This window comes from Dipodomys ordii, unplaced genomic scaffold (assembly GCF_000151885.1).
Source record: "Dipodomys ordii isolate 6190 unplaced genomic scaffold, Dord_2.0 Scaffold127, whole genome shotgun sequence".
In the NCBI taxonomy this organism is placed as follows: domain Eukaryota; kingdom Metazoa; phylum Chordata; class Mammalia; order Rodentia; family Heteromyidae; genus Dipodomys; species Dipodomys ordii.
Window position 1 is genome coordinate 1,879,821 of NW_012267343.1, and position 25,823 is coordinate 1,905,643.

Here is a 25,823-nt window from a genome sequence, read left to right on the forward strand (position 1 = left end):
TTGGGTCTTTTCTCTTTTTTCTCTCTACAGTTGAGCCAAAGATTTATCAATTAAACTTTTGTCTTTTTAAAAATCATTGATCCTTTGTATTATTCTTTTAGACTCATTTCTGATCTTTTTCTTTCCCTCCACTAGTTCCAAATATGGTGTGCTATTGTTCTTCAAAGACCTTGAATCTTTGTATTTTTTTTTCCGAAGTAGGCACTCTTTGTTATAAACTGCCCTCTTATTACTGTTTCTGTGGTATCCTACAGGCATGTTTTCATTTTCATTTGTTGCAAGAAATTGTTAAATTTCTCTTTTACTTCCTGAATTACCCACTGTTCTTTCAAAGGTATATTATCTAGTCTTTATGTATTTGTATAATTTCTAAAGCTTCTCTTGATGTTAAGTTCTAGTTTCATTTTTATTGTGATCATAAAAGATATAGGATAAGATTTTAAATTTAGTTTTTCAATTTGTTAAGACTTATTTTGTACCTTAATATGTGTTCTGTTGAAGAGAACATTCCATCTACTCTTGGAAAGAATGTATAGTCTTGTTGCTTTGGATGGACTATAAATATCTGTTAAGTGATCTATAGCATAGGTTGGCACTGAAGTTTCCTTGTTAATATTTGTCTGGATGATCTGTCATTTGTTAAGAGTTGTAATGAAGTCTGTTTCATTCCTTTAGGTATAGTAGTGCTTATTTTGTAAAATGGTGGGTCCTAGCCAGGTGCCATTGGCTCCCTAATTGTAATCCTGGCTTCTCAGGAGGCTGAGATCAGAGAATCAGAGTTCAAAGCCAGCCTGGGAAAAAAGTCTGAGATGACCTATTTCCAATTAATGTGTTCATATTAATGGTAGAGTCCCAGTTGAACAGGCAAGCTGAGTGAAAGTGTGATACCTTGAGTTCAGGCCACACACACATACACAAACTTGGGTGCTTCCATATTATTAGGTGCATGCAGATTTATATTCATTATGTCTTCCTTTGTGTGTGTATATATATGTGTGTGTGTACTTGTTAGCGAAATGAGCTCCCTTCCCATAGCATAATTCCCTTCTCCACAGCTTAGCATGCTCCCTTCCTAGGCAACACCAGGCCCATGTAGTAAAGGCAGTAAATAATCAACTTCCAACCCCCTTTACCTTGGGATGGCACTTCTCTGGGGCAGCTACTTCTCTGGGGCAACAAGAGCCCCTTAGAGTGACCTTCAGGTCTGGGCAGTTTCAGGACCCCTTATCTACTATTTGGACAGCAGCCATAAACCCTATCTGTCATGATGAAGCCCCTGGCCCACACATCCACAAAAGGGTCTCCACATCCTAGCCCCTTCTAGCCCCTCCTAAACCTCCTAGGTTATATAGGCCACCCCAGACAATAGCTGGTGCTTCTTCTCACTTCTCCCTTGTGAAAAGGAGTCTTGCTGGCTTCCTTTCCCATCAATAAACCTTTCTTTGTTCTCTGTACCTGGATGTATAGGGCTGTTGGATGACAGGATGTGTGAAAGGAAGAGGAAGAAACAATAGCCGAACCCTGTGGAGGATGGTGATTTTGTAGCCACAAGAGGAAATCTAGGGGTGGGGTCAGCCTGGAAGAATGCACATACATTGGTTGAGAGCACAGGCATAGAGACAGAGCACATACATAGAGATAGAACACATTCATGGAGAGAGAGCTCATGCATGGGGAGGGAGTACATGCATGGGAGAGAATACATGTCTGGGGAGGAGCACATGCTTTGGGAGAGAGCTCATGCATGGTGGGGAGGGAGCTCATGCAAAGGAAGAGAGCATATAACACAGAGAGCTCTGCCTCAGATTCTGTGCCAGGCTCCTATTCATTGTCTCATTGAACCCGAAGGGCTCTATGAGTTTGCAGTATCATCTCACTTTACTGAAAAAGATCCCTTCATGATTTAAATTCTCTCACTGTGGTTAAACTGCTAGCTAGCAATAGAGCCAAGATTCAAGGCCAAGTCACAGCCTGGGAGTATTGAAGGAGGTTTGGGGAAACCACCCAAGATGATCAGTTTTCAGTTCTGAAGGTTTTGCTCATGTAAGACATGTCATCTCCATGTCCCCCCCCCCAACCTCTCCCCCCCCACCGCCCCACCTCCAAACACACATTTACTCTAACTCCATTGATTTTGAGAACTTGAGCTCGTGGCATGCTGTCTTTGTGTTGCTATGGCAGCCGCTCCTCCTGAAGGCCACCTCAGCACACACCCCCTCTCATGGCAATGGCATGGGAATCTCCTCCTTTTAAGTCTTCTCTGACTGCTGGTCATAGAAGGTACACGGTCCTTGGTCCTGTGTCTCCTTTGGGAGGAGAGCCTCCCTGTCAGGATGGATATTCCACCAGTCCAAGTCCTTGAGACATAAAACTAGCTCAGGCTGCTAGAATTATTGGCCAATGAAAGCCTGTGGAGCAGAGTGGTTTTCTATGCTTTTGGTTTTAACAATAGTGCAGCTGGATGGAACGAGCACAAAATTTGTGGTTATACTGACTGGCTTGAATTTCAACACTAGAACTCATATGTAAAGGTTGCCCCAAATCTTTTGGCCTTTGTGAACCTTAGTTTTCTTTCTGGGGAAGGAAGACTGATGATGCCAATATGTAGATCATTATAAAAGTTACGGATATTTCATGTAAAAATGCTGTGGCCCAGGCTTGGTTCGTAGCTAGTACTCAGCAAACGATGGTCCCAGTGACTAGTGATTTTAAGATGCAAAGGGGTTTTTCTTCTTGAGTGCCTCGACTCTCTATGAGACTCTGAGATCCTGAGGATACTGTGGGCCCTCTGCCCTCTAAATATGCAGTTACTGGACCAGACAGTGGCCTTCAGGTTAAGAACCCCTAATCTTAGGGAATTGTAAGGCTACATGTTCTTTGTGGAACTCTGGAACAGGTCATTTTCATGTTGTCAGCTTGCTTAGGTTTGGGGGACAAGTGAAAGAAATGTCATGACATTACTACCTTTTATCACATAGAACAGATGAGAAGATCTCCACCTGCACAGTTACATATTTATATCAAATGAAAAAGAAAATGGAAAGATGATTACTGAACACACACACACACACACACACACACACACACACACACACACACGTGCGAACTTGAACCAGACATCTAAATATCACACACACACGTGCGAACTTGAACCAGACATCTAAATATAAGTCTGAGAAGTGTTTGTATAAAGGAAGGAACTGAATCATAGAAGTGATATAAATGGGCCCCCCAGTCCCTGCATATATGAACAATGTATACTCTTACACAGTGGGATACATTTGTGATATTTTCAAATGAAAAGCTACCATCAAATTTCAAACTTCACAATATACTACAAATGATAGAAATACAGGTCTGGCATAAAAATGGCTAATCTAAGCCATGGTGCTGTGGCAACTGGCTGTCCACACGGAGAGGAATGAAATGGATATTTCCTTATCTCACACTATGTGAAAACACAACTGAGACGAAAGGCTGGAATGTGAGAGCTGATGCTGCAGCACTGGAAGAAAACATGGGGAGAGCTCCATAATACTGCCTGCGCTTTTCTTTTTCTTTCTTTTTTAAAATGATCCTGAAAGCACAGGTAAGAAAAGCAAAAACAGACAAATGGGATTGTGTCAAACTGAAAGGATGCTTCCTAGGAAAGGAAACAACTTAGCAGAGTGAAGACATAACATATAGACTGGGAGAAAATAGTTATAAGCCATACATCTCATTAACCATTATTCAAAAGCTAAAATATATAAGAAACCCAAAACAGCTCAATAGCAAAATAAAGCAATGTGATTAAACAAATGGGCAAAGGACTTGAGTAGACTTTTCTCAAATGATAGCAGGCAAATAGCCAAATGGCCTGTGGAAAAGTGCTCAGCACCACTAGTCCTCAAGGGAATGCAAGTTCAAGACACAGGAAGGTAACACTTCAGAGCTGCTGGAATAGCTGTTACTAACAAGATGAAAGACAGCTGGTGTTGTAGAGGCCATGAGTTAGTACCATCATTACAGAGAAGAGTATGTAGGTTCTAAAGCTGAAAATAGAGTCATCATATGATCTGGTAATCTCACTGCTGAGTGAGCTTATGACCAAGACTGAAATGAGTATGACATCAGTACTCCTTGTTCATTGGGGCATTATTTACAATAAATAAGGACTGTGAACCACCATAAGCGCCCATCAGCTGCTGAGTGCACAAGAGAATATAATGTATATATAAACAGTGGAATACTTTGCATTTGCAAAACGAATGAGATCTTGTTATTGATGACCCTGTGGACAAACCTGGAATCTAAAGGAGTTGAACCTATGGAAGTGGAAGTAGAGAGTACAATGGTGGTTATAAAGGGCTGGAAATTAGGGGAGGAGTAAGGGGGATGTTGACCAAAGAGCACAAAGTTCCAATTAAACAAGAGGAATAAACTTTTCAGATCTATGTGCAGAATTTTAGACAAAATTAATAATGTATTGTCTTTTAAGATAGCTGATAGAACAAATTACCAAAGATATTTGAAGTGATACCCTAATTTGATTTAATCATTCTACAATGTATGTATATGCTAACATAAAAGTAAGATCTTAAAATTACATTCATAATTAAAATTAAAAAGAAGGCATGATCATTCTGGGATGGCATGCAAATTCATTGTAACTTTAGAGATTCCTAAGTGACCATCTTAAGATCTGTAGATCTTCATAGTGGTTATTGGGTGGAGGTTTCTAAAAGTATGGAATGAAGAAGAATGGGATCATTGCATTTGTGGGTGATGCAAGAGAGGTCTAAACTTATGCCATGTTGTGGGAGAGAACTCAGGCTGTGGAATCAGAGCTGGGAGTTAGGCAGGTGCTGTTCCTTAGTGCCTATGACCATGAGTGAATTACTTTAGCCCTCAGCCTCTTTCCTCACTCATAAGATGGGAGCGGAGTCTGGGGTGAAGCACTTGTCTAGTATGTGGGAGGCCTTGAACTTTAGGCAGAGAGAGCCACAATTAAGGGAGGTCACGAGCTGGGCACATACCTCATATGTGGGAGCCACAGAAGATGCCATGGTTGCCAGAATGGATCTAATGGGGATGGATGGCAAGAGGAGAGGGCAGTGAGGGATCAGGGCCAACTGGGGGAGGGCCCGGAAGGCCACTGTATCCCATGAATGGGTAGCCAAGTGAGTATCTGTCACACAGTCTAGAAGATGCTTGCACACTGCTGCTGCTTTTGGGAGACCAGGTCTCCTTCATTCCACTACCCACTCCCCAGTTCCAGCCTCTCCTCTGGTCCTGGTGTGTGTTCATTCTGATCACTAACATGGCGGTAAAACATAGCCAGGAAGGCAAAAGTGAAATGAAGCACATGTACTGAAAAGGTAAGTCCTCACCCCTCTTCTCTGACAGACTGTGTTCTTGGAGTGTTTGGATGTGGAGGGGCATTGTCTAGGGGAGGGGCATTGGGTGAGTTTGTACATGTTTGTAAAGTGCATACTTGAAGTGATTCTGGAGAAAGATAAGTGTGTGTGTGTGTGTGTGTGTGTTTGCTGATACTGAGGCTTGAATTCAGAGCTTGGGTATTGTCCCTTAGCTTTTAGCTCAAGGTTGGTACTCTCTTATTTGAGTATAGCTCCTCTGCCAGCTTTTTGGTAGTTAGTTGGAGATAAGAGTCTCTTGGACTTTCCTGCCTGGACTGGTTTTAAACCACAATCCTCAGGTCTCAGCCTCCTGAGTATTTAGGATTACAGGCATGAATCACTGATGTGCAGTTTAAGCCTAGCTTTTTTTTTAAAAAAATGAGTGACATAGGGGGTCTTAGTAATGTTTTGTCTGGGCTGCCCTCAAATTGCCATCCTCCAGATCTCAACCTCCCATGACATTTTTTTTTTTTTGAAAGTACTGTCATTCATGATCATCAAGGAAAATTTGCTGTAGAGGTTATGCAAGGTCCAGATACTTGTGAAGAACCATTTTGTACTAGTCACATTAGGAAACATTTAAGGAAGTATTATTATTGGTGAGAATGCCTTTCTGGAAGATAGTTGGTTCGTTTATTCAACACTCAAAACTTGCCCTTTGACCTGGTAATCCCACTCCTGAAGATTTAACTGAGAAAATAAATGGAAGTGATTTAAAAAACATGTAATAATTAAGAAATCAAGAACAAATTATGGATAGAATAGAGCTATTTGTTATGTGCAAGAGCAAATGGTTGGAGACCATGGAAAATAGTGATTAAAATACATGCTTTTTCAAAAAAATGTTGAAATGGTTTTAAAAAATTATTATCTTCAGGTAGTTGTACAATGGAGTTGCCATTGAACAAAGCAGTTTATGAATACAATGTGTCTTGATTAATGTCACCCCTTTCCACGTTCTCATCCATCCCTTCCCTTATACTGCTTCTTCTTCTTCTTTTTTTTTTTTTTTGTCAGTCATGAGGGCTGAACTCTGGGCCTGGGCGCTGTCCCTCAGCTCTTCAGCCCCAGGCTAGCACTCTACCACTTGAGCCATAGCTTCACTTATGGCTTTTTCTCCTTATGTGGTGCTGAGGAATCAAACCCAGGGCCTTATACATGTGAGACAAGCACTCTACCACTGAGCCAGCTTCCCAGCCCCGCTTTATGTTTCTTAATTTTGTAGGATATACATTGGATTCTTCACTACATTGTCTTCCTCTTCTCCTCTTCACTTGTCTTATTCATTCCCTTTGACCTCACCGAGTACCCACTTCTTGATGTTTAATTTTGCTGAACTTTGATTTTGTCTTTCATAGGAATCACACTACTTGAGTTTAATCTTGCTGAGCAGGCTGCTGTGTGGGCTGATTCACTATACAGCTGCCTTGCCTTTCTCTGGGCTGAAAGGAAGCAGACCATGGCAGAAGGGCTGCAGCAGCTCTGTGGGTAGACTCTCCTCCACTTTATGCTTAGAAAACATTTGGAATTTATGCTCTTTAACTTTCTTTTTGTTTTTATGTCATTATTTAGTTGCTGTATGTTCTTTGTAGGTTGCAGTGTAGTGGGATAAATAAAAATGGGAGAGGGTCCAAGACAGAGTTAAACATGTAACATTTGTGGCTGCAGATGGGCAAGGATGGGAAGGAACATTTACCGTGTGAACATGGCTGAACTTGCTGCCTTGACTGAACTGTGGCATGCCATGTCTTAGCTCTTTAGTTTTCGAATCCAGTTAGTATTGCTTAGGTATTACAATTAGTCTTTGTATCTTTGGGTTCAGCTTGCATGGATTTACCCAACCACAGATGGAAAATATTTAAAAACTGTGTCAGTATTAAACAATATAGTATAACAGCTACTTATATAACATGTACATTGTATTAAGTATCAGAGACGATTAAAGTGTATGGAGGATGTGTGCAGATTATATATCCATCAGAGTCTATGCCATTAAATGGCATAGCACTTGTACTCACTGGGGGAGTCTGGAATCGATGCCCCAGGGAGGATTGCATGCCTTCTTTCTTCTCTTCTCCAGAATCAGATTTCTATGTACAATTCATGATAGATTCTTGGTCTAGTTGTTTTGGAATTTTAAAAGTCTAGTGTAATTTTATCATCTTTTTTACTCAAAAGTTAACATTTAATTTTTAATATGTTTAAGGTTTTTCAAGTATTTGATAGGCCTTGGTTTTGTGAAACTACTGGCCATTGTTGATCATTTGCAAAGTAGCGACAACCTCATTTCATTATACTATCTTATAGCTGAATACTTCTGTAAAGATACACTAGTATTTCATCATGGAGTTACCCTAAGGTGCAGTTCATACAGGAAAGAAAAAAAAAGTTATCTGGCATTCTCCAAAGGCTATTAGCTTTTGATTGCTGCTACTACAGGTTACTACAGACTTGGCAGCTTAACAACACAAATTTAGAATACTACAGTTCTGGGAGTCAGAGGCCTGAAATAGGTCTCCTTAAGTCGGTGTGGTGGCAGGGCTGTGCTTCTACAGAAGGCTCCAAGGAGAAGCGCTCTCTCTCTGTCTCTGTCTCTGTCTCTCTGTCTCTGTCTCTCTCTCTGTCTCTGTCTCTGTCTCCCTCTCTCCCCCCTCTCTCCCCTCTCTCTTTCCTCTCTCTCTCTGTTCCAGCTCATATAGGCTGCTTGGTTTCTAGATGCGTGACCTCTTTCTGGTGATGGCCAGCAATGGTTGGTGGAGCCTTTCTCTCTTCCCTTTTTTTGTGGTTAATATTGGATAACTTTTTCAGGATAACTTTTCTATTTTAAGGTTAGTGATCAGCACTCTTAATTCCACCTGTTAGCTTTTTTTTTTTTTTTTTACCATTTTCAAGAAGAATGTGGCTGCCTTTAGTGGGGGCAGTTGTTCTTATTAACCAAAGTTCTGCCCCCCCACCCCCTTCGGTGTTGAGGATTGAACCCAGGGCCTGTGTATGCTCAGCCTGCTGTTGCCCCTGACTGTGTCTCTATCACTGACTTGGGATTTTTGGTGTCTTTTAATTCATTGTTATTATCCTTCTTAGAATTCCATTTTTTTTTCTGCCCTCGACAGAGAGAAAGCCTATTCTGTTTGAATGCTGTGTTCCTCAGGTTTTGGGAGCTTCCTTGATTTCCACTGTGAACAGACATGGGCATGTCTCATACATTCCCACCCCAGGTCTGCAACCATTCCTGTCAGTAGATTTTCAGTATGTGTCAGAACTCTCTGGAAGACCTCTTACCACACAGATTGCTGGCTTCAGAGGCTTTGATGTTGTAGACCTGATATGGAGCCCCAAATTTGCATTTTTAGTTGGCAGATGATGCTATTTATACTGTTGGAGGGACTATACCTGGAGAATTACTGTAAGAACACTTGTTCTCATGATAGAAAATGATAAAGATTGCAGTATAGGTACTAGGGAGGACCTGACTCAAGCCTTCTCAAGAGAAGGAGGGAGGGAAGGAAATAGGAAAATATAACTGCATACCTAGATTTCACATTCAAATTTACAGTTTAACTTTGGTGTGTGCTGGCCCTGGCACTTGAACCCCGGGTCTGGGCACTGTGTCTGAGCTTTTTTTTTGCTCAAGGCTAGTGCGCTACCACTCGAACTGTAGCTCCAATTCCAACTTTTTGGAAGTTCAATGGAGATAAGAGTCTCGCGGATTTCCTTGTCTGGCTTTGAACTTCCATCCTTAAAGGTCTCAGTCTCCTAAGTAGTTAGGGTTATAGGCATGAGCCACTGGAGACTGGCTGATGACTTATTTTTATTCTCCATTAAGTTCTTTTTCCTGTAGTCTCTGTTTAGCTGAGAAGCTAGTGCTATATACTCTACTGTCTCCCATCTTCCCAACATTCTACTTCTTGGACCAATTTCTCTATTAGGCAAGAGAGACTGGGTTATTCTTTAGTAAAAAATCAAAATAAAAACAAAAAACAAAAACAAAATCCAACCTACTAATAATTCCTGCATCTCAGTATTTTATGATAGGAGTTACTTACTGCTCATGGTTTCTGTCTCTGTAACTGTGACTCTGTCCCTTATGGTTTGTTTTTGTTTGTTTTTTGTTTTCTTGCTGGTCTTGGGGCTTGAACTCAGGGCCTGGGGACTGTCCCTGAGCTTCTTTGTGTTCAAGGCTAGTGTTCTATCACTTGAACCTCAGTGCCACTTTGGCTTTTTCTGACTAATTTATTGGAGATAAGTCTCACAAACTTTCCTGCCCAGGCTGGCTTTGAACTATAATCCTCAAATCTCAGCTTCCTGAGAAGCTAGAGTTACAGGATTGAGCCACCAGTTCCAGCTATTTTTCTCTTTCTGTTCTTGCTACTATTCCTCAGTTTGCGCAATCAGCTTAATATGGTTAGATTTGTTTTGATGCTCTCACTTTTAGGGGGATTTTAAGTTTACTTTTAAGATAATGTTGCAAACACTGAAATGGTCACATATGAAGGTGAGTTTTACCCTCTCTTTGTCTCCTTCTTGTTCTCTCCTGTATCGTATAGGCAACTATTTAATTTGTTTTATGATTAAATAAATGGCATTATGCTATCTGTACTTATTTCTTCTGGGTTCTCCCTTCCCCTCACCTCCTCTAAATACATTCTGAAGATTCCTTTAGGGGAGAATGTTTTTGTAGACAGTGAATTCTCATTCCTTTTCCTTTATAGCTTAAGAGAGCCCTGTGGTGAGGGTGTATCATAGTTTACTCCTCTGTTAGTGGGCATTTGGGTTGTTCAAATCTTATAAATAGTATGTATTTTAAGGAAGTCACAGCTTATTGTATACCATTTCCCCCCTTAACTTTTTATTGTGATCATTTTCCATGATATTGGAAAAAAAGTCTTTGTAAATGGTATTAAAGCAGGTTTTGTTCTGGTTATTAAAGTATTACAGCTTGCATTTAGAGATTGAGGAAAAAATAAGACATTTTCAAAAATCAGAAAAAAAAGTGAAAATAAACTGGGAAATACCCACAATCCTTCTCCTTTGGTACAGTTATTATTTTAATGTGTTCCCTCAATGCCTTTATCACATTTGTATAAATATTTAGAAAACAATCAATGTCATATTATGTACAGTTTGGCATTCTGATTGTTACTAATAATTGTGCTTTTTAAAATGTTATACTCCTTGTAATATTTTCTTTATTATTTCTCCTTGATTGCTATTTAGCTTCTATTTTTCTCAGCATTGTAAATAACATGGTGATAAATATGTGTGCATAAAGCTTTGCCCAGATTTTATATTTTCTGAAGGTAAGTTTTTGTAAGACTGTAAGTGAGAAGGAAGTACATGTTTGTTAAATGCACTTACAATTAGCTCGTTCTGTTATGGCAATAATTTGTGGGGGTCAGACAGGCATGAAAGTCAAAATTTTTGTGAAGCAAATTCTACTATTTTCTTCTGGTAGGACCTCAGGAATGAAGTTGAGAAATTACGCAATGAAGTGAATGAAAGGGAGAAAGCAGTGGAGAATCATTACCAGAGTCTTTTGAGTGAAAGCAACAGAAAGTTGCACAGTCAAGAGCAAATCATCAAACGTCTGAGAGAAAGCGCCAATCAAAAGGACTTGATGCTTCGGGTACCATACCTTTTTTTTCTTCTTTGCTTAGCATATTTTTTTTAAAACTTTCTCAGTATATATGAGTATAGTCTTTAATGATGTGTGTCAGACAGAGCACTTTAGGACTTTCTTTATATTGTTTGGGCCTCAGCCACCAGGGAGGTAGGAGAAGGCGAAAGCTCAGAGAAAGGGAAGAGCTTATCCTGGGTCAAAGGATAAGTGGCAGAGGCTTCTCTGTTCTGCTCTAGTGCTCAGCCCACTGAGCACTGAGTGAGGTACTTCCACAGCAAAGATTTGCTGTGCCGTATTTGAGTTCTTCCCCATTACTCTTCTCTGCTTCCCTAATTACTCCTTTCAGTCTTGGGAAACCTTTCTTGTTTGGTCATGTAATGGATTTTTGAGATTCAGCTCAACCTAGAGGTAACTGTGACAAATTGAACATAGGTGTTTTAACTCTGCTTCCTGCTGAAACTTTGTTAAATTAACAGTAATGGAATAGAAGGTATAAACCCATGGAGACTAACTAGGAGAGTGGGAGCAGCTGTGAGTTGGCAACAAAACTTGTGGATAGACACATGCTACCTGCCCAGGATCCAGTGATTGCCTGTGTGCTACACAATGACTAAAAGCCAAGGAGAAGCCGATTTAGGTTACAACACCGGGAAGGCTCAGTGGGCATTGGATGTACTGGGTACCTTTGAAAACAGGAGACTTCTCTGGAGTTCTAAGCAATTATAGGTGACCCTCTTCTAATTTACAGGATATCTGTGGAGACTTTAAACTAGAGCAGCTCTGGCCTTGGGGTTACTGAGGCCACTGCTACCAGAAGTGGATCATTAGAATGAACATGGGGGGCAGGTGGGGAACAGGAGTGTGCACCAAGCAGTGAGATTCCAGTCAGGGGAAAAAAGGAGGGAAAGTGCTAACAGTTGGAGGTTCTCTATCCAGACAGCTGTGTTCCCACTGGACTATCGCACTGTAAGGCCACAGCTGACAAGTCCTTTCTACAATCAAGAGTTCTTGAGAAGCAGGTCAGGGATATGAGTTTATCAAGTGGGAGGAAAGCTTCTAAGAGGGAAGACAAAGTCCAAAACAGACAGAAAGAAAGACACATAGAAGACATAGAAACAATGCAAAATTAAACTGCCTTAAAAAAACCTTAACACCATAACATGATTAAAACTTAAAAAAAATTTTTTTATCAGTATCTGATAATAAAAGAGTGATCTAGATAAGGACAACCGGTTCCTCTTTCTAGCTTGAGGAATTGAAAGAAGACCCACATGCCAAATCAAATCTTTGTGAAATTTCAGCCCATGGGGATTTGAAAGGCTTACAGAGAGAGGACCACATAGGCCTCCCACAAAGGACCCAGATTCAGAGTGACACCAGAATTCTCAGTAGCCATGCTGGACATCAGAAGACAGGGGCAGTGCTTTCTGACGTTGAGGAAGTGATTTCCAGCCTGGCATTCTGTCCTTTGCCAAACTGTCAGCTAGAGTGAGGACAGAATAAAGTGTTTTCAGATTGCAATCTTAAATTATCTTAGGAAGAGGGAGAGACTTGGAGATCCAGTAAATAGGGAAGTCCCCTGGAATGTGGAGAAGGGAATGGCGCCCTAGGGCAGCAGCTACACCGCTGGGCAGTTGAGGGAGGTGTCACTAGGTTCTCCAAAGAACTACAGTGGACTTAGCAGAATACTGACATGTTTGACTCCTTTGAGAAGGACTTCTAAATTCCTTCAGAAAGTTTGGAGAAAATCTATGTTCAGTATAGAATTTAATTTTATGAACTAAATAAACAAGTAGAATAAAACAGTCACTAATTCCAAGAAAAAGACTTGAACATGAATGGAAATAATACTCATAGAACAGTGGGATGGCTGAGTAGTATGCATGGCTATAATGATGTACGAAATATTGATTTAAAATTACAATACAATTGTTAGGAGGAAGACATAAGAGCTGAATCTTTAAACTTCTGTGGTAACAACCATTAGATAAAATTGAAATGTAGATTTACAGTGTAGAAGCATAGGAGAAAATAACAACTATTTAAGGAGTTAGAAGTTGTTTTTGTCTGGGAATTGTACTTCAAGATGAGAAGTGGGTAGGTAAGGAACTCTTCTTTTCTGGATAAACCTCATAATGCTGTTAAACTATATGTATAGGATTGAATAAAAAAAATTAGAAAGTAGAGCTAGATGCCAGTGTCTTAAGCCTGTACTCAGAGCTGCTTGGGAGGCTGAGAAATCACATCTTGAGTCCAACCCAGGCAGAAAAGTTTCTGAGCTCCCTTCTTACCCTATTTCTGGGTGTGGTGGCATATGACTGTTATTCTAAGCTATGTGGGAGGATGAGATACTATTCCAACCTGAGAAGAAAAACTCTGTGAGATGCCATCTCAAAGGAAGCTAGATGTGGCAGTGACACCTGATATCCCAACTACTACGTACTGGAAGCCTAAAATAGGTAGATTGAGGTCCAAGTGTGTGTTCAGGATAGATCTCAAAAATAACCAGGGTTAGAGGTGTGGCTCAGTGGTGGAGTGCCTGTCTAGCTCAGCGTAAAGTCTTGAGTTCAACTTTAGTAGTATAAGAAAAAAAGTTAGAAAGCATTATTCAAGCATAGCCAAACGGAGGCAATTCTAGACAGGCAATGTTGGTTGTTCAGTCCCAGTTCTTCCTATTATAGTTCAAAGTGTTACTTTTGCTTTTTTCTTCTTTTTTTTTTTTACCTAATTTCTTCTAAATGCTTAGCATGTCAAATTAATTCTGTTAGGAGTCTAGAGGCAAGATGAGGTTCCTGCCCTTGATTCCCACAGAGAGTAGACAGAACCTTAATTCAGGAGTTAGTAGGCTTTATATGGTTTGGAATAAGCCCTGTGCTTGAACTTGGCCAAATACCAGACAATTGATTTCCAGTTGTCAGATGTGTTTTTGGACTCAGATCTTCAGAGGGTCAGGAGTGAACTTACTGTGTGCCATCACCAAAGTGCTTTTCATGGGTGGCCAGACCCTAGTGTGGCCTTGAAGTTCTCTTCCTGGAAGTCATATTCCCTTTTGTATGTGGACACTTCAAGAGGAGACTCAAGATGGTTGGATCTCAGTATACCAGCCCTCTAATCATTCCAGAGGCTGATTGAATAGGAGATGAACCTGGTTGTAACCTCACGATCAAGATGGACCCCGGCTTGTAACTAGTTGCTTTAGGTCAGACCAGGGTGTTGTTCTCTGCACTCACTGAAGAGCTGCACAGTTGTACAAGTAAGGAAGGTTCCTGGTAGCTGCTGCTATCCTCCACCCTACCTGGCTGCATGCAGCTCTTTGAGTTGTGATAGCATGGAAATGGAGTTGTATTACAGCTTTGTAATCACCTCATATTCTGGGATGATGGAAATTATTTAGCAGACATATGGGCATTGTGACAAAATAAAAATTCTCTCCTTAGAGAACTTAGGAGAATCTCTTTTTATTTTTTCTTGATTAAAAATTTTCTTATGATTTGTTTCATTTCCTTAGAAATTCAGTGAAAAAGATTTGGAAGCAATACAGCAGAGTCATCATTTAATGACCACGGAGGATCTGGAGTTTGGGAGCGAAGGCTTAATAACAGAAAAGTGCTCTTCTCAACAGTCACCAGGCAGCAAACTCATCTTCTCTCAGGCAAGCTCAGCTGAAATTGGATGTTCACATGCGAACGTATTCATATTCTTTTCTGAAACGCATTTGATAACTTCTCTGATCTAGGGAGCCTCAAGTTCCTTCTTGCTGATAACTGGGCTTACCACAGGTAAGGCTCCTGAAGACTAGGAGCCTTTAGCTGAATGTCAGCATTGGCAATGCACACATAACAGAAATCACAGCCTTTTAGAGGAGCCTCGTATTTGTTGTCAGGGGTCACATTGTGAAAGCTGTGATTCTGAGTGGTGAGATTCCTTCTCAGATACACACAACACATGGCACAGCAGGCCCATCCTTGTGTAGACCCATGTTGCCTTTGCTGTCTCCTTTCCTTCATCTTCAACTTTGTGCAGATTCCTGAATACTCTTGGTGCCTTTGCATCCCTGAATCTGAAAGGCTTTTACCTTCCTTGTCTACCCGCTAACTCCTGCGCATCCCTGTAGGTGGCGCTCCTCCCTGGACCTGTTTATGAGCCTCCCTCTTCCTCTGGCCCCCAAGCTTCCTTGTGTCGGTATTACAGATTCACATTTCTTCATCTCTCTGCTTGAGCCCCTCTGCAGCACTGAGGTAGGCCCTGCATGGGGAGAAACAGGCATTCTCCTGAGTCTAGTGCTCTGCCTAGTGCCTGGCTCTGTAAAGGTTAGTTGAGTGAATAATGAATGGAGGTCGGATTTTTTTTTTTTAAAGATCTGTCTTTGATTAAGTTCATCTGTATAGAAGACAGAGGACTTACACAAATTGGTTCTCTGATGAATGGCTGTGACTGTGACTTGTGGTTTTGTGAAGGGTGATTCTCAAAATAATTAACAACCAGCACAGCATGAGTACTAGCCATTGGAACTGACTTAGGTCATAGCCTCTGGGTTGGGTACCACTCCTGTGGTTTCTGGATCAACAGATGTGCCCGAGGGGCCAGGGCCTCTGGGGGTGGTTGGAGTGGATGAGCCAGGGTTTATTTTCTAATGGATATTTAAGTATTGTAATATTTTAGCAATTAGCATTGGACATTGTGCTGAAGTTTAGATTAGTGTTGGACCTAGTCCTGGGGCATTGTTGGGGAATGTTGGCACTCCTTTCTAGTTCTGACCATTTGTGCTTTGCATTTCACTGATCCTCTGGAGACTGTCAGCATGGATTATTGGGGCTTTGGGCTGGCCCAGTAGAAGAGGGGGACCCAGATTTCCCTCTTGCCTCTGTCATTCACTTAGGCAACCTTGGGAAAGGCTGATAATAAAGTCTCAGACAGCTAATGTTTTGTGATAGTAACTTGCATTGAGTTATTTGATTTGACCACAGTTAGTTGGGCTGTGAAGATGCTCATTAACCTGTAATAAGACAGTCTGTTTTGAAATAAGATAGCAGCCTGTCAGGTTCAGGTTTCTCAGAAAGACATCTTTGCTAATTTGAATATATTCAGTTAGTTAAACTGCTGTTTTGAATCATATTTGATTATTTTAAGAAAAGTGTTTTGAACAAAATGTTTATAAACTTATTGTATTTTAAAATTTAATTTCATCGTTTTTAGGATTTTGTGTGTGTATGTGTGTGTGTGTGTGTGTGTGTGCTAGGTCATATCTGTAGTGCACGTAGCCACAGGTATAAAGCCATTGCCTGGCATTTGCTAACATGCACATCCCAGCATTGTTTACATTTCTGTGCAAGGTGCCCAAGTGTTTTACAAGGGCTTTAATTCCGTTCTGCGAGGCTAATTGCAAATTGTGGATAAGGAGTTATAAATGTTCACTTCAGAGTTATATATTCTTACATGTCAATGTAAGAAATCCCAACTGTTGCAGCCTTAACTGTTTTTATTCTTTTTTCCCCCCAAGAAAGATTTGCTTTTCAGATTGTAGTTCTTTCTTTGTGAAAAATGTGGATTTCTTCTGCTGTGCCTTTGGCCATTTCATGTTGATTTAGGGTTTATCCTCTGCCCATTTCTGCAAAGGGCTTGAGGCTATGATGTTGTCTCCTTAGACTTGGGGCAGTTTGCTTTACTTCTAATCATTGTGTGATCCTGAGAATTAATGCTAGATGATCAGGGAATTGAAGAAGAGAGAGTTGACTGGATGTGACTGGCTGCAGCCAGAGATTTATATAGCTCAGTTATTGACATGGTTTGGACATTGCTGCTGAATTTTCTGAGTATTAAAATAAATGTCTTTGTTGCAGGGTTGTGACATAGCTACTGAAATAGATACCATTTATCTACCAGGCCACTAAATTGCCCTGATTAGCAAGAAGTGATCCATTAAGCTATCTCTTTTTGCACGTCTGCTGCCTCTTAAGACTGTGGCCCGCACATCCATGTGTTTCCTTTGAGTCATTAAGGAAGCAGTGGCACAATGGAAAGTGCCCTGCTTTGGGGGCAGAATACCTGTCTTGCCTGCCTACCAGCTCTGTGACCTCGTGCAGGTCACTAAATCGCTCTGAAATGCACCTTCCTTCTCTGTGCCGTGGGCTATTATATGCCTTCCTTCTGGAAGGACTAGAAATAACAGAAGTGTAGCAGTTGAAAGTCTTTGGGTTGTAAGCTGTAGGAACCAACATGGAGTAGTTTGAGCAAAACAACCATGAAAGCACCTTGAGTAGGAACACTGGAGGCTCCCACAGATGCCAGGAGCTGAGCAGCCATTCCTCGAGAGGGAAAAACTCTGGCAGCCCTGTCCATGGACCTTGAGGGCAGAGGTCGTGGGCTTTAAGTTTGACATGATCTAGATGCCACGACTGCCAAATATCTGGTGGTGTCTAAATTGTGGAATCCCTGGGAGAGAAATGTGCTAGTTTGATGTGTGCCTAAGGCCTGGCTCACAACGGGGAGGTATATTCCTAGGACTTGCCCCGGTGTTTCGGGGACAGAGGAATGATGGTGACTGGGGAGGACACTCCAGAGGCTGCGGAGAAAACACAGAGTCAGGCACAACAGTAGACTTGTGGGGAATGTGTTTTTGTGATAGGAGGGGAGGCCTCCTGTTTCAGCTGCTTCTGTTGGGGATGGTGGTAGAAGGTGGCTCTTGCCGGGCTCTCCCTCCCCTGCAGCCTGGCCCACTGCCTCTAGCTGAGATCTCCCGGGCTGTCAGCTCTGCTGAGGGAGCCAAATGACTTCATTCTAATGGGGCATGATTCAACGCAGGGGAATAGGTGATTGATGAAACGGGACCCAAATGGCTCCGAAGAGTTCATTTATTTAACATGGGTGAGCAGTTTGCTTCTAGGAAGACGTTGACTCACTCTGACTTCCATTATGCAAAATATCCACAGGAATCTCTGCTTTTAAGATTCCTAGCAATCCTTGTGATCCCCTCTTACCTGTGCAATCATTAGTTCAGCAAGTGTTTGTGACAGTGCTTGATTTGTGCCATACGCTGTGCCTGGTGTAAGATGTCACCTCTCAAAAGCTGCTCAGGTTTCCAGAGGTGGTTGGCATATGAGCTCTAGGCAGAAGGGTGAGCCTGGTGCTCCAAAGGCTGAAGGAGAGCATCTTTCTTGATCAGGGAGGGTTTCCTGGTGAGCCAAGGCCTGAGTAGATCCTGTGAGGATCCTGCAGTGTCAGTGGGAAGTGGCGAATGATGAATGATAAACCTTAATCTCTAAGGAGGAATGAGGGGGTCAGCCTTGGGGCCTGGATGGAGGGATCTCCCAGGATTCCTGAGATGGAAGGAAAGGGAAAATGATTAGGAGTGGAGCCAAAGAGAATGGTGGCCTGAGGCCCTGATGGTGGTTTGGAAGAAAAGGAGAGGGTAACTGTACTGGTCATTGGGTCTTAATGTGGACCTGTTTTTTCCTCCTGAGGGCCGGGGGTCCAGCCTGCTGAGGGCCATTTAAGATACAGGGGGCCTGAGTAGAGACTCCGTCATTGGTTATGTATATCTGCATTTTATTTTCGAAATCTATATCCCACCAGAAATCCATAGTCATGTCCTTTTTTCTTGCTCTTCTTGGTTAGCTTTGAGGTTATAGATCACTACAAGCTTTAACTTTACCATTTCTGAGCTGAGTTAACTCAAACAAGTGACCTCTGCTCTAAGAGAATCAGTTTTATCATCTGAAATTGGGAAGCTTAGTGTAGCCCCCTGCAATGTTGTGATTAGACAGTATTGGTAAAGTCTGAGACAGCATTCGGAGCATTAAAAGGCCAGTTGCAGCTGGTAGTTATCAAGTGTTTACTCCTTGGAGGCTTCTTTCTGAGAACTTTGTGTGGATCGACTCATATAATCTTCTTAACAATCCTGTGAAGTATTTAAAATTATTTATTCCATTTGTAAGTGAGGACCTGTTCAGAGCCACACTTTGGTAACCATCACTGCCTTCATGTTAGATGCCCAGTACGTTTTCTTGTTTTGTCATTGGCTCTTCTTGTGTTCTTTGGCTTTCCTCTGCATGTGATTGACAGTAACATGCTAACCTTGTTAAGTCCCCAGTGCTTGATATTGTTTTGGGGAGTGATGGGTGGGCTAAGGCCATGGGTCTGGAACATGATCCCGACCTTGGACATGATTGCTGTCCATGCTTAGATTCCTTATATGTAGAAGAGGAAGAAGGGTGGGGTATCACCTTGGGTTGTCATGGGGATTCAGTAAGGGGATGCCTGTAGTGGACTTGGCATGGTAGCTGACTTGACACAGACTTGGCCTCCTTTATCCTGGCATCCTCTCTTCCATTCTTGGCATTTCTGGGAGGCTGTGGCTGCACAGGTGTGCACAGGTATGAGCCGAGAGAATCCTGCATGAAAGTGTTGTGTACAGAGGCATCTGGAAGTACCTTGTGCCAGGGGCATGTGGGGTGGCTTCCAACAGGACTGGCTTTCTCTTGCAGTCTGGGTGACTAGCTTGTCAGCAGCAGGTGTAAGGGGTTCAGTGGAAGCCCTCAGTGCACAGTGGGGCCTTGGCCTTGTGTTGTTGGAGTTACAGCAGTGTGCTCCTGCATCAGGCTCTTAGCTTGCCTCTGCATCGCATTGGCAGCCTACGTGTAGCCAAGGAACCCTGCCATTGAAAAATGTTTACATGCACATGATACATGTATATGGCTATAAAGGGAAGGAAATAGGATGAAATTCAATTCTCAAAATATAAAAATACACCATAGGTATGAAACTTTATATCAATGTGCTAAAATAACAAGATGTAGTGGTAAGTATAGGACTCGCTTTGAGGTCGTGGTAAGAATAAGCAGCATGAAGAATCTGGAACATGCATAAAATAAGTATCTTTATGATAATGTCACAGGAGCAACACTAGTATTAGTATTTGAAGGGAATGGTGAATTTCAGCTGGAATTTAGTGGAACTGAAGTGTAATTTATTGCAGCCCTTAAATGTTAGTCATTTGAAACCCCCTGTCCTAGCTGGTATGGTGACGTCAGGAGAACATGTGAGTCCATGTGAGTTCCAAAGGCCTTGTTTGCAGCCCCTGTTTCTCTGTGCACTGAGGATTCGCTTCAGCATTTGGACAGAGCCTGGCTCCTATCTGGAATGAACTCTTCTCTACACATTAACTTTAGTTATTTTAATATTTCTTTTTTTTCTCATGCTGGAATATTTCCAAATTTGTAGAAAAGTCACAGGAATGGAGGATTTAATTTTTTTTTTTCTGAGTCATCTGAGAGAAAGTTGCCCATGTGAAGCCCCATGACCTCTGAATACCGTAGTGTATTTATTTCCTGTAAATGGTGATACTGTCACGGCAAGCAGGAAATGAGCCCAGACTCATCACTATCTTCTAATCCTCAGCCTCATTTGTACTCTGTTGGCTCTCAGAAATGCCCTTTGTAGCCAGAGGTTCAGCTCTTGGATCAGAGTTCAGTCTGCCATCTTTCCATGATTCTCGTGACCATGATCCTTTGGGAGTACCCAGGTAGTTACATTTGTAGGATACCTTGCACTTTGGGTTTGATACCCACTTGGTGATTGGATTCAGTTTGTGCTTCTTTGGCCGGAATATTAGATTTGTGATACTATGTTCTCCCTGTGTGCTATTCTGTGGCCAGTGCTCTACCACTTCTAGCTTTTTTGTGTTTTGGTGGAGATAAGAGTCTCACAGACTTCCTTCCTGGACTGGCTTCAAACTGTGTTGCTTAGATCTCAGCCTCCTGAGATTACAGATGTGAGCCACCAGTGCCAATATATATATATATATATATATATATATATATATATATATATATATATATATATATATATATATATATATATATATATATATATACATACATACATACACATTTTTTTGGGGGTCCGGGCGTGGGGCCTGAACTCTGGGCCTGGGCGCTGTCCCTCATCTCTTCATCTCAGGGCTAGCGCTCTACCACTTGAGCCACAGCGCCACTTCTGGCTTTTTTCTTTTTGCTTATGTGGTGCTGAGGATCGAACCCAGGGCCTCAAGCATGCAAGGCAAGCGCTCTACCACTGAGCCACCTTCCCAGCCTCACCAGTGCCGATATTTTTAGGTGGGGGGGTCCGGTCATGGGGCCTGAACTCTGGGCCTGGGCGCTGTCCCTCAGCTCTTCAGCTCAAGGCTAGCACTCTACCACTTGAGCCACAGCGCCACTTCCGGCTTTTTTCTTTTTGCTTATGTGGTGCTGAGGAATCGAACCCAGGGCCTCAGGCATGCAAAACAAGCACTCTACCACTGGACTACCTTCCCAGCCCCAGTGCCAATATTTTTAAAGTGTGCAGTTTTACTTTTTGGTGATACGGGCTTTGGACTCAGGGCTTCCTACTTGCACTACACAACTGTACCACAGCTTAAACTACACCCCCACCTTCTTTTGCTTTAGTTGCTTCTCAGAGAGGGTCATATGTTTTCAGCCCTTGCTGGCCTAGACTGCAATCCTTCCACTGGTACCTCCTGCATAGCTGGGATAACAAGTATGAGCCATCATGCCTCACCACAACTTGGTGTTTTGGTAAATGTATGGATTGTGAAATTGTCACTGAAGTCAAGGTAATTGCTATGCTTATTAACTTATCTTGTTACTGTTGTTTATGATGGTCAGCATCTTTAAGATCTGCTGGGTTAGCAATTTCCTGTACAGGTGTATACTCTCTAGAATTTTCTCATTTTAGGTAACTGAAACGTTGCTCTTGGACCAGCAGCTCTCTGTTCCTTCTTTCCCCCCTCCCTCATGCCCCTGACAGCTACCCTTCAACTCTTTAAGTACCTTCTTGCTCTCTGGCATCACAGAATGCTGGGGACATGTCTTCTATTGTCCTTGATGTCCCTTGTCCCAATGCTGGAATTAGGCTCTTTCTCCAGATGTCCCTTGTTCCTTGTAGTACATAGTTTATCTCAAATCTGCTTCATAACTCCACATTCCAACACTGCAGAGTGACTGGATCACAATTTGAACTTTTTTGTATGAACTGGTACTGGGACTTGAACTTATGGTCTAGGTGCTGTCCCTTGTTCAAGGATAGCATTCCACCATTTGAGTCACAGTTCCACTCTAGGTTTTGATGGCTTATTGGAGATAAGAGTTTCTAGGGCTTTTCTGCCCAGGCTGGCTTTGAACCATGATCATCAGACTTCAGCCTCCTGAATAGCTAGGTATGAATGACTGACGGCTGGCAATATTGGGACGTTTTAAACAAAAAAATCACATTTGTGAATATTAGTTCACAAGATTACATTTCTATTGGAAGCTGTTAAGCTGCTGACGCTGGGCTGTACTTTCAGTAAGTGGCTCTGTGTCAGATGCCTCCCAAGTACCACCACTTATGTGACCCCTCCACTCTCCTGTTAGTCACTTATCTCCAGTACTTGTCATGATCTGGTGTGAATTTCTCTTTGGAGCAAGAGTAAGCATGATAAGGCACTCTTTGTTGTATTGTAGAAATAGTGACCAGCATCTCTGAGGGGTAGCAATCACGTTAGATGAACTGGGTTGGCTGACGAGTTATTCCATTGTGGGTTTGGAAACAGTTCTCAACTTTGTGCTGGGTAATTGTATTTGTCATCTTCACATTACTGTAATGAAATAGAGAGATGCTGAGCTTACAAAGAGAAAAGGTTCACGTTAGCTTACAGTTTTGGAGATTCTAGACCCAGGTTGGGTAGATCCATTGCGTTGGGTGTCTAGTGGAGGAGCTGGGGGGGCCATGAAATGGAGTGCAAGGTGGAGCAAACTGCTCAACTCATGTCCAGGAAGAAAGTTGAGGAAGAGGCTTGAGTGTATCCTCCCTGTGACTAAAGAGCCTCCAGGGGGTTCCATTTCTCAAAGGTTCCAATCCTCCCAATAGCCCCCCACCTGCCACCAAGCTTGTAGCATTGGAGACCTTGGGCATATTCCAGATGCACATTACAGCAGGCAGAGCAGGACAAGCAGACATTCCCCACTCCTCCTGCAGGTGGTGCTGGGTGACTGTGGTCTGAGCCAGATCCTGGCCCAGGGCCTTACCTTCTGTGCTTTGAAAAAAAAAACAAACCAGAACTAGCCACATATGTTTGCATAATAGAAGGCTGCACACTTAAGATTCTTCCCCTGATGTCAGCTGCCCGTTGTTATTTCCAGGAAAAGCTGCATTCAGACTATGAAGAGTTGGTTGAGGTCTTAAAGAAGGAGCAGGACATCTATGCCCATTTGGTGAAATCTCTGCAGGACCCAAACAGGTAAGGGTTTCGGTTTGGAGAACACACACGCACGCACGCACGCACGCACGCACGCACGCGCACACACACATACATCATGCACATTCGTACAATGCTGGTGGTCTCTTATCTCTTAGGATCCTTATAAAGGACTTGGGTAGTAAAAAATTGCCTATTTGGCAACAAAATTAGGATAAAAACACAATGTTTACTCAGATTTTTAAAAATACTTTGTTATGTATTTGGAAAGTGCTTTCCCATGTACTCTCTTGGATACTTTTTGCAGTAATATTATCCCTATTTTACAGGGATCTATATAAACTAACAGAAGGTAAGTGACATCCAAAGTCACATGGCATTGCTAGAACTCTGAGACCTTGTGGCTTGTGTCTGCAGAACTGCTAAAATGTACTGGTGCCAGTGAGAACAGCCAGTTATGAGCCAGTAGTCACGTTCTAGACCTGCTAGCTTGAATCTTCAGGCAAGAGGCTGACTCTAGGCCTCTGCTTGTTCGTCTATAAATGCAGGGACTTTTCATGTTAAAAATTATATATATGTATGTATGTGTGTATAGATACATACACATATACATACATATATATGGAGACACCTCTAGGTGGAAGGATATCGTGTCTGTGATATGCTTCAAAACAATGTAGGAGCAGAGGAGTGGTGGGGATAGCTGTGGACTCAGATGGCCCTGGCTTCCTGGTTCTTGAGCCTGGCTGTGGAGAGATGGGGCAGGGGCAAATTACTCAAGTTTATCTTTTCAGTATAGGACTGGTAATTTCCACAGCAAAGTGTAAGACATTCCTCTTCCCTTTCCCTCACATTTGCTTTTCCCTCCTCCCACTTGCCTCTTCCCTGCCTGTGCTGGGTAAACTGCCTCTGTCCCCACCTGTGTTTCCTGCCCTGCCTGGCCCAGCCTTCTCCTGCTTTGTCTCCCCTGACTCCCTCAGGATTGGCCTGTGTCACCCTGATTAGAAGGCCCAGCTGACCCTGAGTTCAGCTGCCTCTCTGTGTTTCTTCCCTTGTGCCTCTTGGAGCTCCCTCAGGGTGGGGGTCCTTTCCAGCTCTCTTCCTAAGCCTGGCACAGCAAGTCCTGTGGATGTGTTCTGTGCAGGAAGGCCCTTCCCCTACACAGATCTTCTAAGTTAGGAGGTAATTTCCAGATTTTGAGATCTGAAATGAGTTTAGAGAAAAAGAAAACACGCTGATAAAACTCAGGGTGTAGGCTTCTCTTGAACGTGAGCTTTTTCAAGAAGCCTCAGCTGCTGGCTGTATCACTCACTGAGTCACGTGGAGAATCTCAAAAGGGCTGGAACACACTTTGTTTTAACAGGCTGGAGACAGGCTAGTTTTGGGTCCCTCATGGTGCCGTGGGTGGATATGGTTGCTCTCAACATCTTGAATGCCTCTGGGTTTCACAGGCTCTTCACTTACACATAGAAATGTAGGTGAGACTGAAGTGGGTCAGAGCTGTGACTAACCAGGATGCTTGAAATGTTTCTTAGTTATCTTCAGACTTGTAATGAATTTAGGGGGAGACAAACCTGGGTCGTCATCCCAGCTCTACCATTTAGCAGTTCTGAGCTTTTGGGTAAGCTTTTCTCAGTGAGCTTCAGTGGGTTTGTAAAATATAGAGTGATGACCTGCCTGCCTATCTATCCCTACCTACCTATCTATATCCCTACCCACGACCTTACCTGTTTGCTTTTCTCCTTACCTACCTAACTGCCCACCTACTCTCCTACTTAACTCTCCTACCTACCTACCTACCTACCTACCTACCTACCTACCTACCTACCTACCTACCTACCTACCTGTTTTTAGGTTGTTTTGCTACAACCAGTATCAATCTAATACTACTTGGGTCTTACTAAACAATGGAGATGTGGATCTGGGTGGCTAATACTTAAAATCACAGCATCTTGGGGGAATGGAGACCAGAATGATTATATTTCAAGGCTAGCCTAGTGTGCACCTGTGGTCCCAAGCTACTTGGGAATCTGTAGGTAGGAAGACTGCAGTATGAGTCCTGCCCTGAGCAAATACCTGAGACTTTATCTGAAAACAAAAGAAAAAAGGGCTGGATGCAGGGCTCAGGTGGTAGAGTGCCTGCCTAGCAAGCCCAAATCCCTGAGTTCAAACTCCAATACAGTAAAACACAACAAAACAAATAAAAGCATGAGAGGCTTCAGGCCTTTGTGTCTTACTCGCATAAGTTTAGCCTATAGGAGTGTTTAGATCCTCAGACCTGGCATATTTGGAGGGCATAATTGTGGGTGAGGGAAGGTGGCACTCCTTTTATAACTCCAGCCCTGTGGGCTCTCTGGAAGCTGGTAGTGAGGGTTGGTTATTGGAAAGCCAGAATGAACTTCTGATCAAAGAGAGAAAGGGAGGAGGGAGGCTCACCTCCAAGAGTGGGACCTTCGAACCTTCACTGTTCAATCTTCAAAGCCACTCTCAGAATTGGTGCTTAGCCTCATGTTGCAGAAGGGGAATGTGCTGTCTAAGACGGTCCTGCAGTGAAGGATGGTGAACGCTCAGGCCT

At 42.6% G+C, this 25,823-nt stretch overlaps 1 protein-coding gene across 7 annotated transcripts in view; it reads left to right on the forward strand.

Moving 5' to 3' along the window:
• Cdk5rap2 (CDK5 regulatory subunit associated protein 2) overlaps positions 1–25,823 on the forward strand; it is a 186,205-nt gene that overhangs the window by 76,123 nt on the left and 84,259 nt on the right. For all 7 annotated transcript variants that reach the window (XR_001175598.1, XR_001175597.1, XM_013030170.1 and 4 more), the window contains exons 13-15: positions 10,852–11,022; positions 14,525–14,668; positions 23,193–23,290. Coding sequence is in view for 5 of the 7 variants with exons in the window: in XM_013030170.1 (XP_012885624.1) it covers positions 10,852–11,022; positions 14,525–14,668; positions 23,193–23,290 (413 nt within the window). In the remaining 2 variants the exon portion in view is untranslated. The remainder of the gene's footprint in view (positions 1–10,851; positions 11,023–14,524; positions 14,669–23,192; positions 23,291–25,823) is intronic.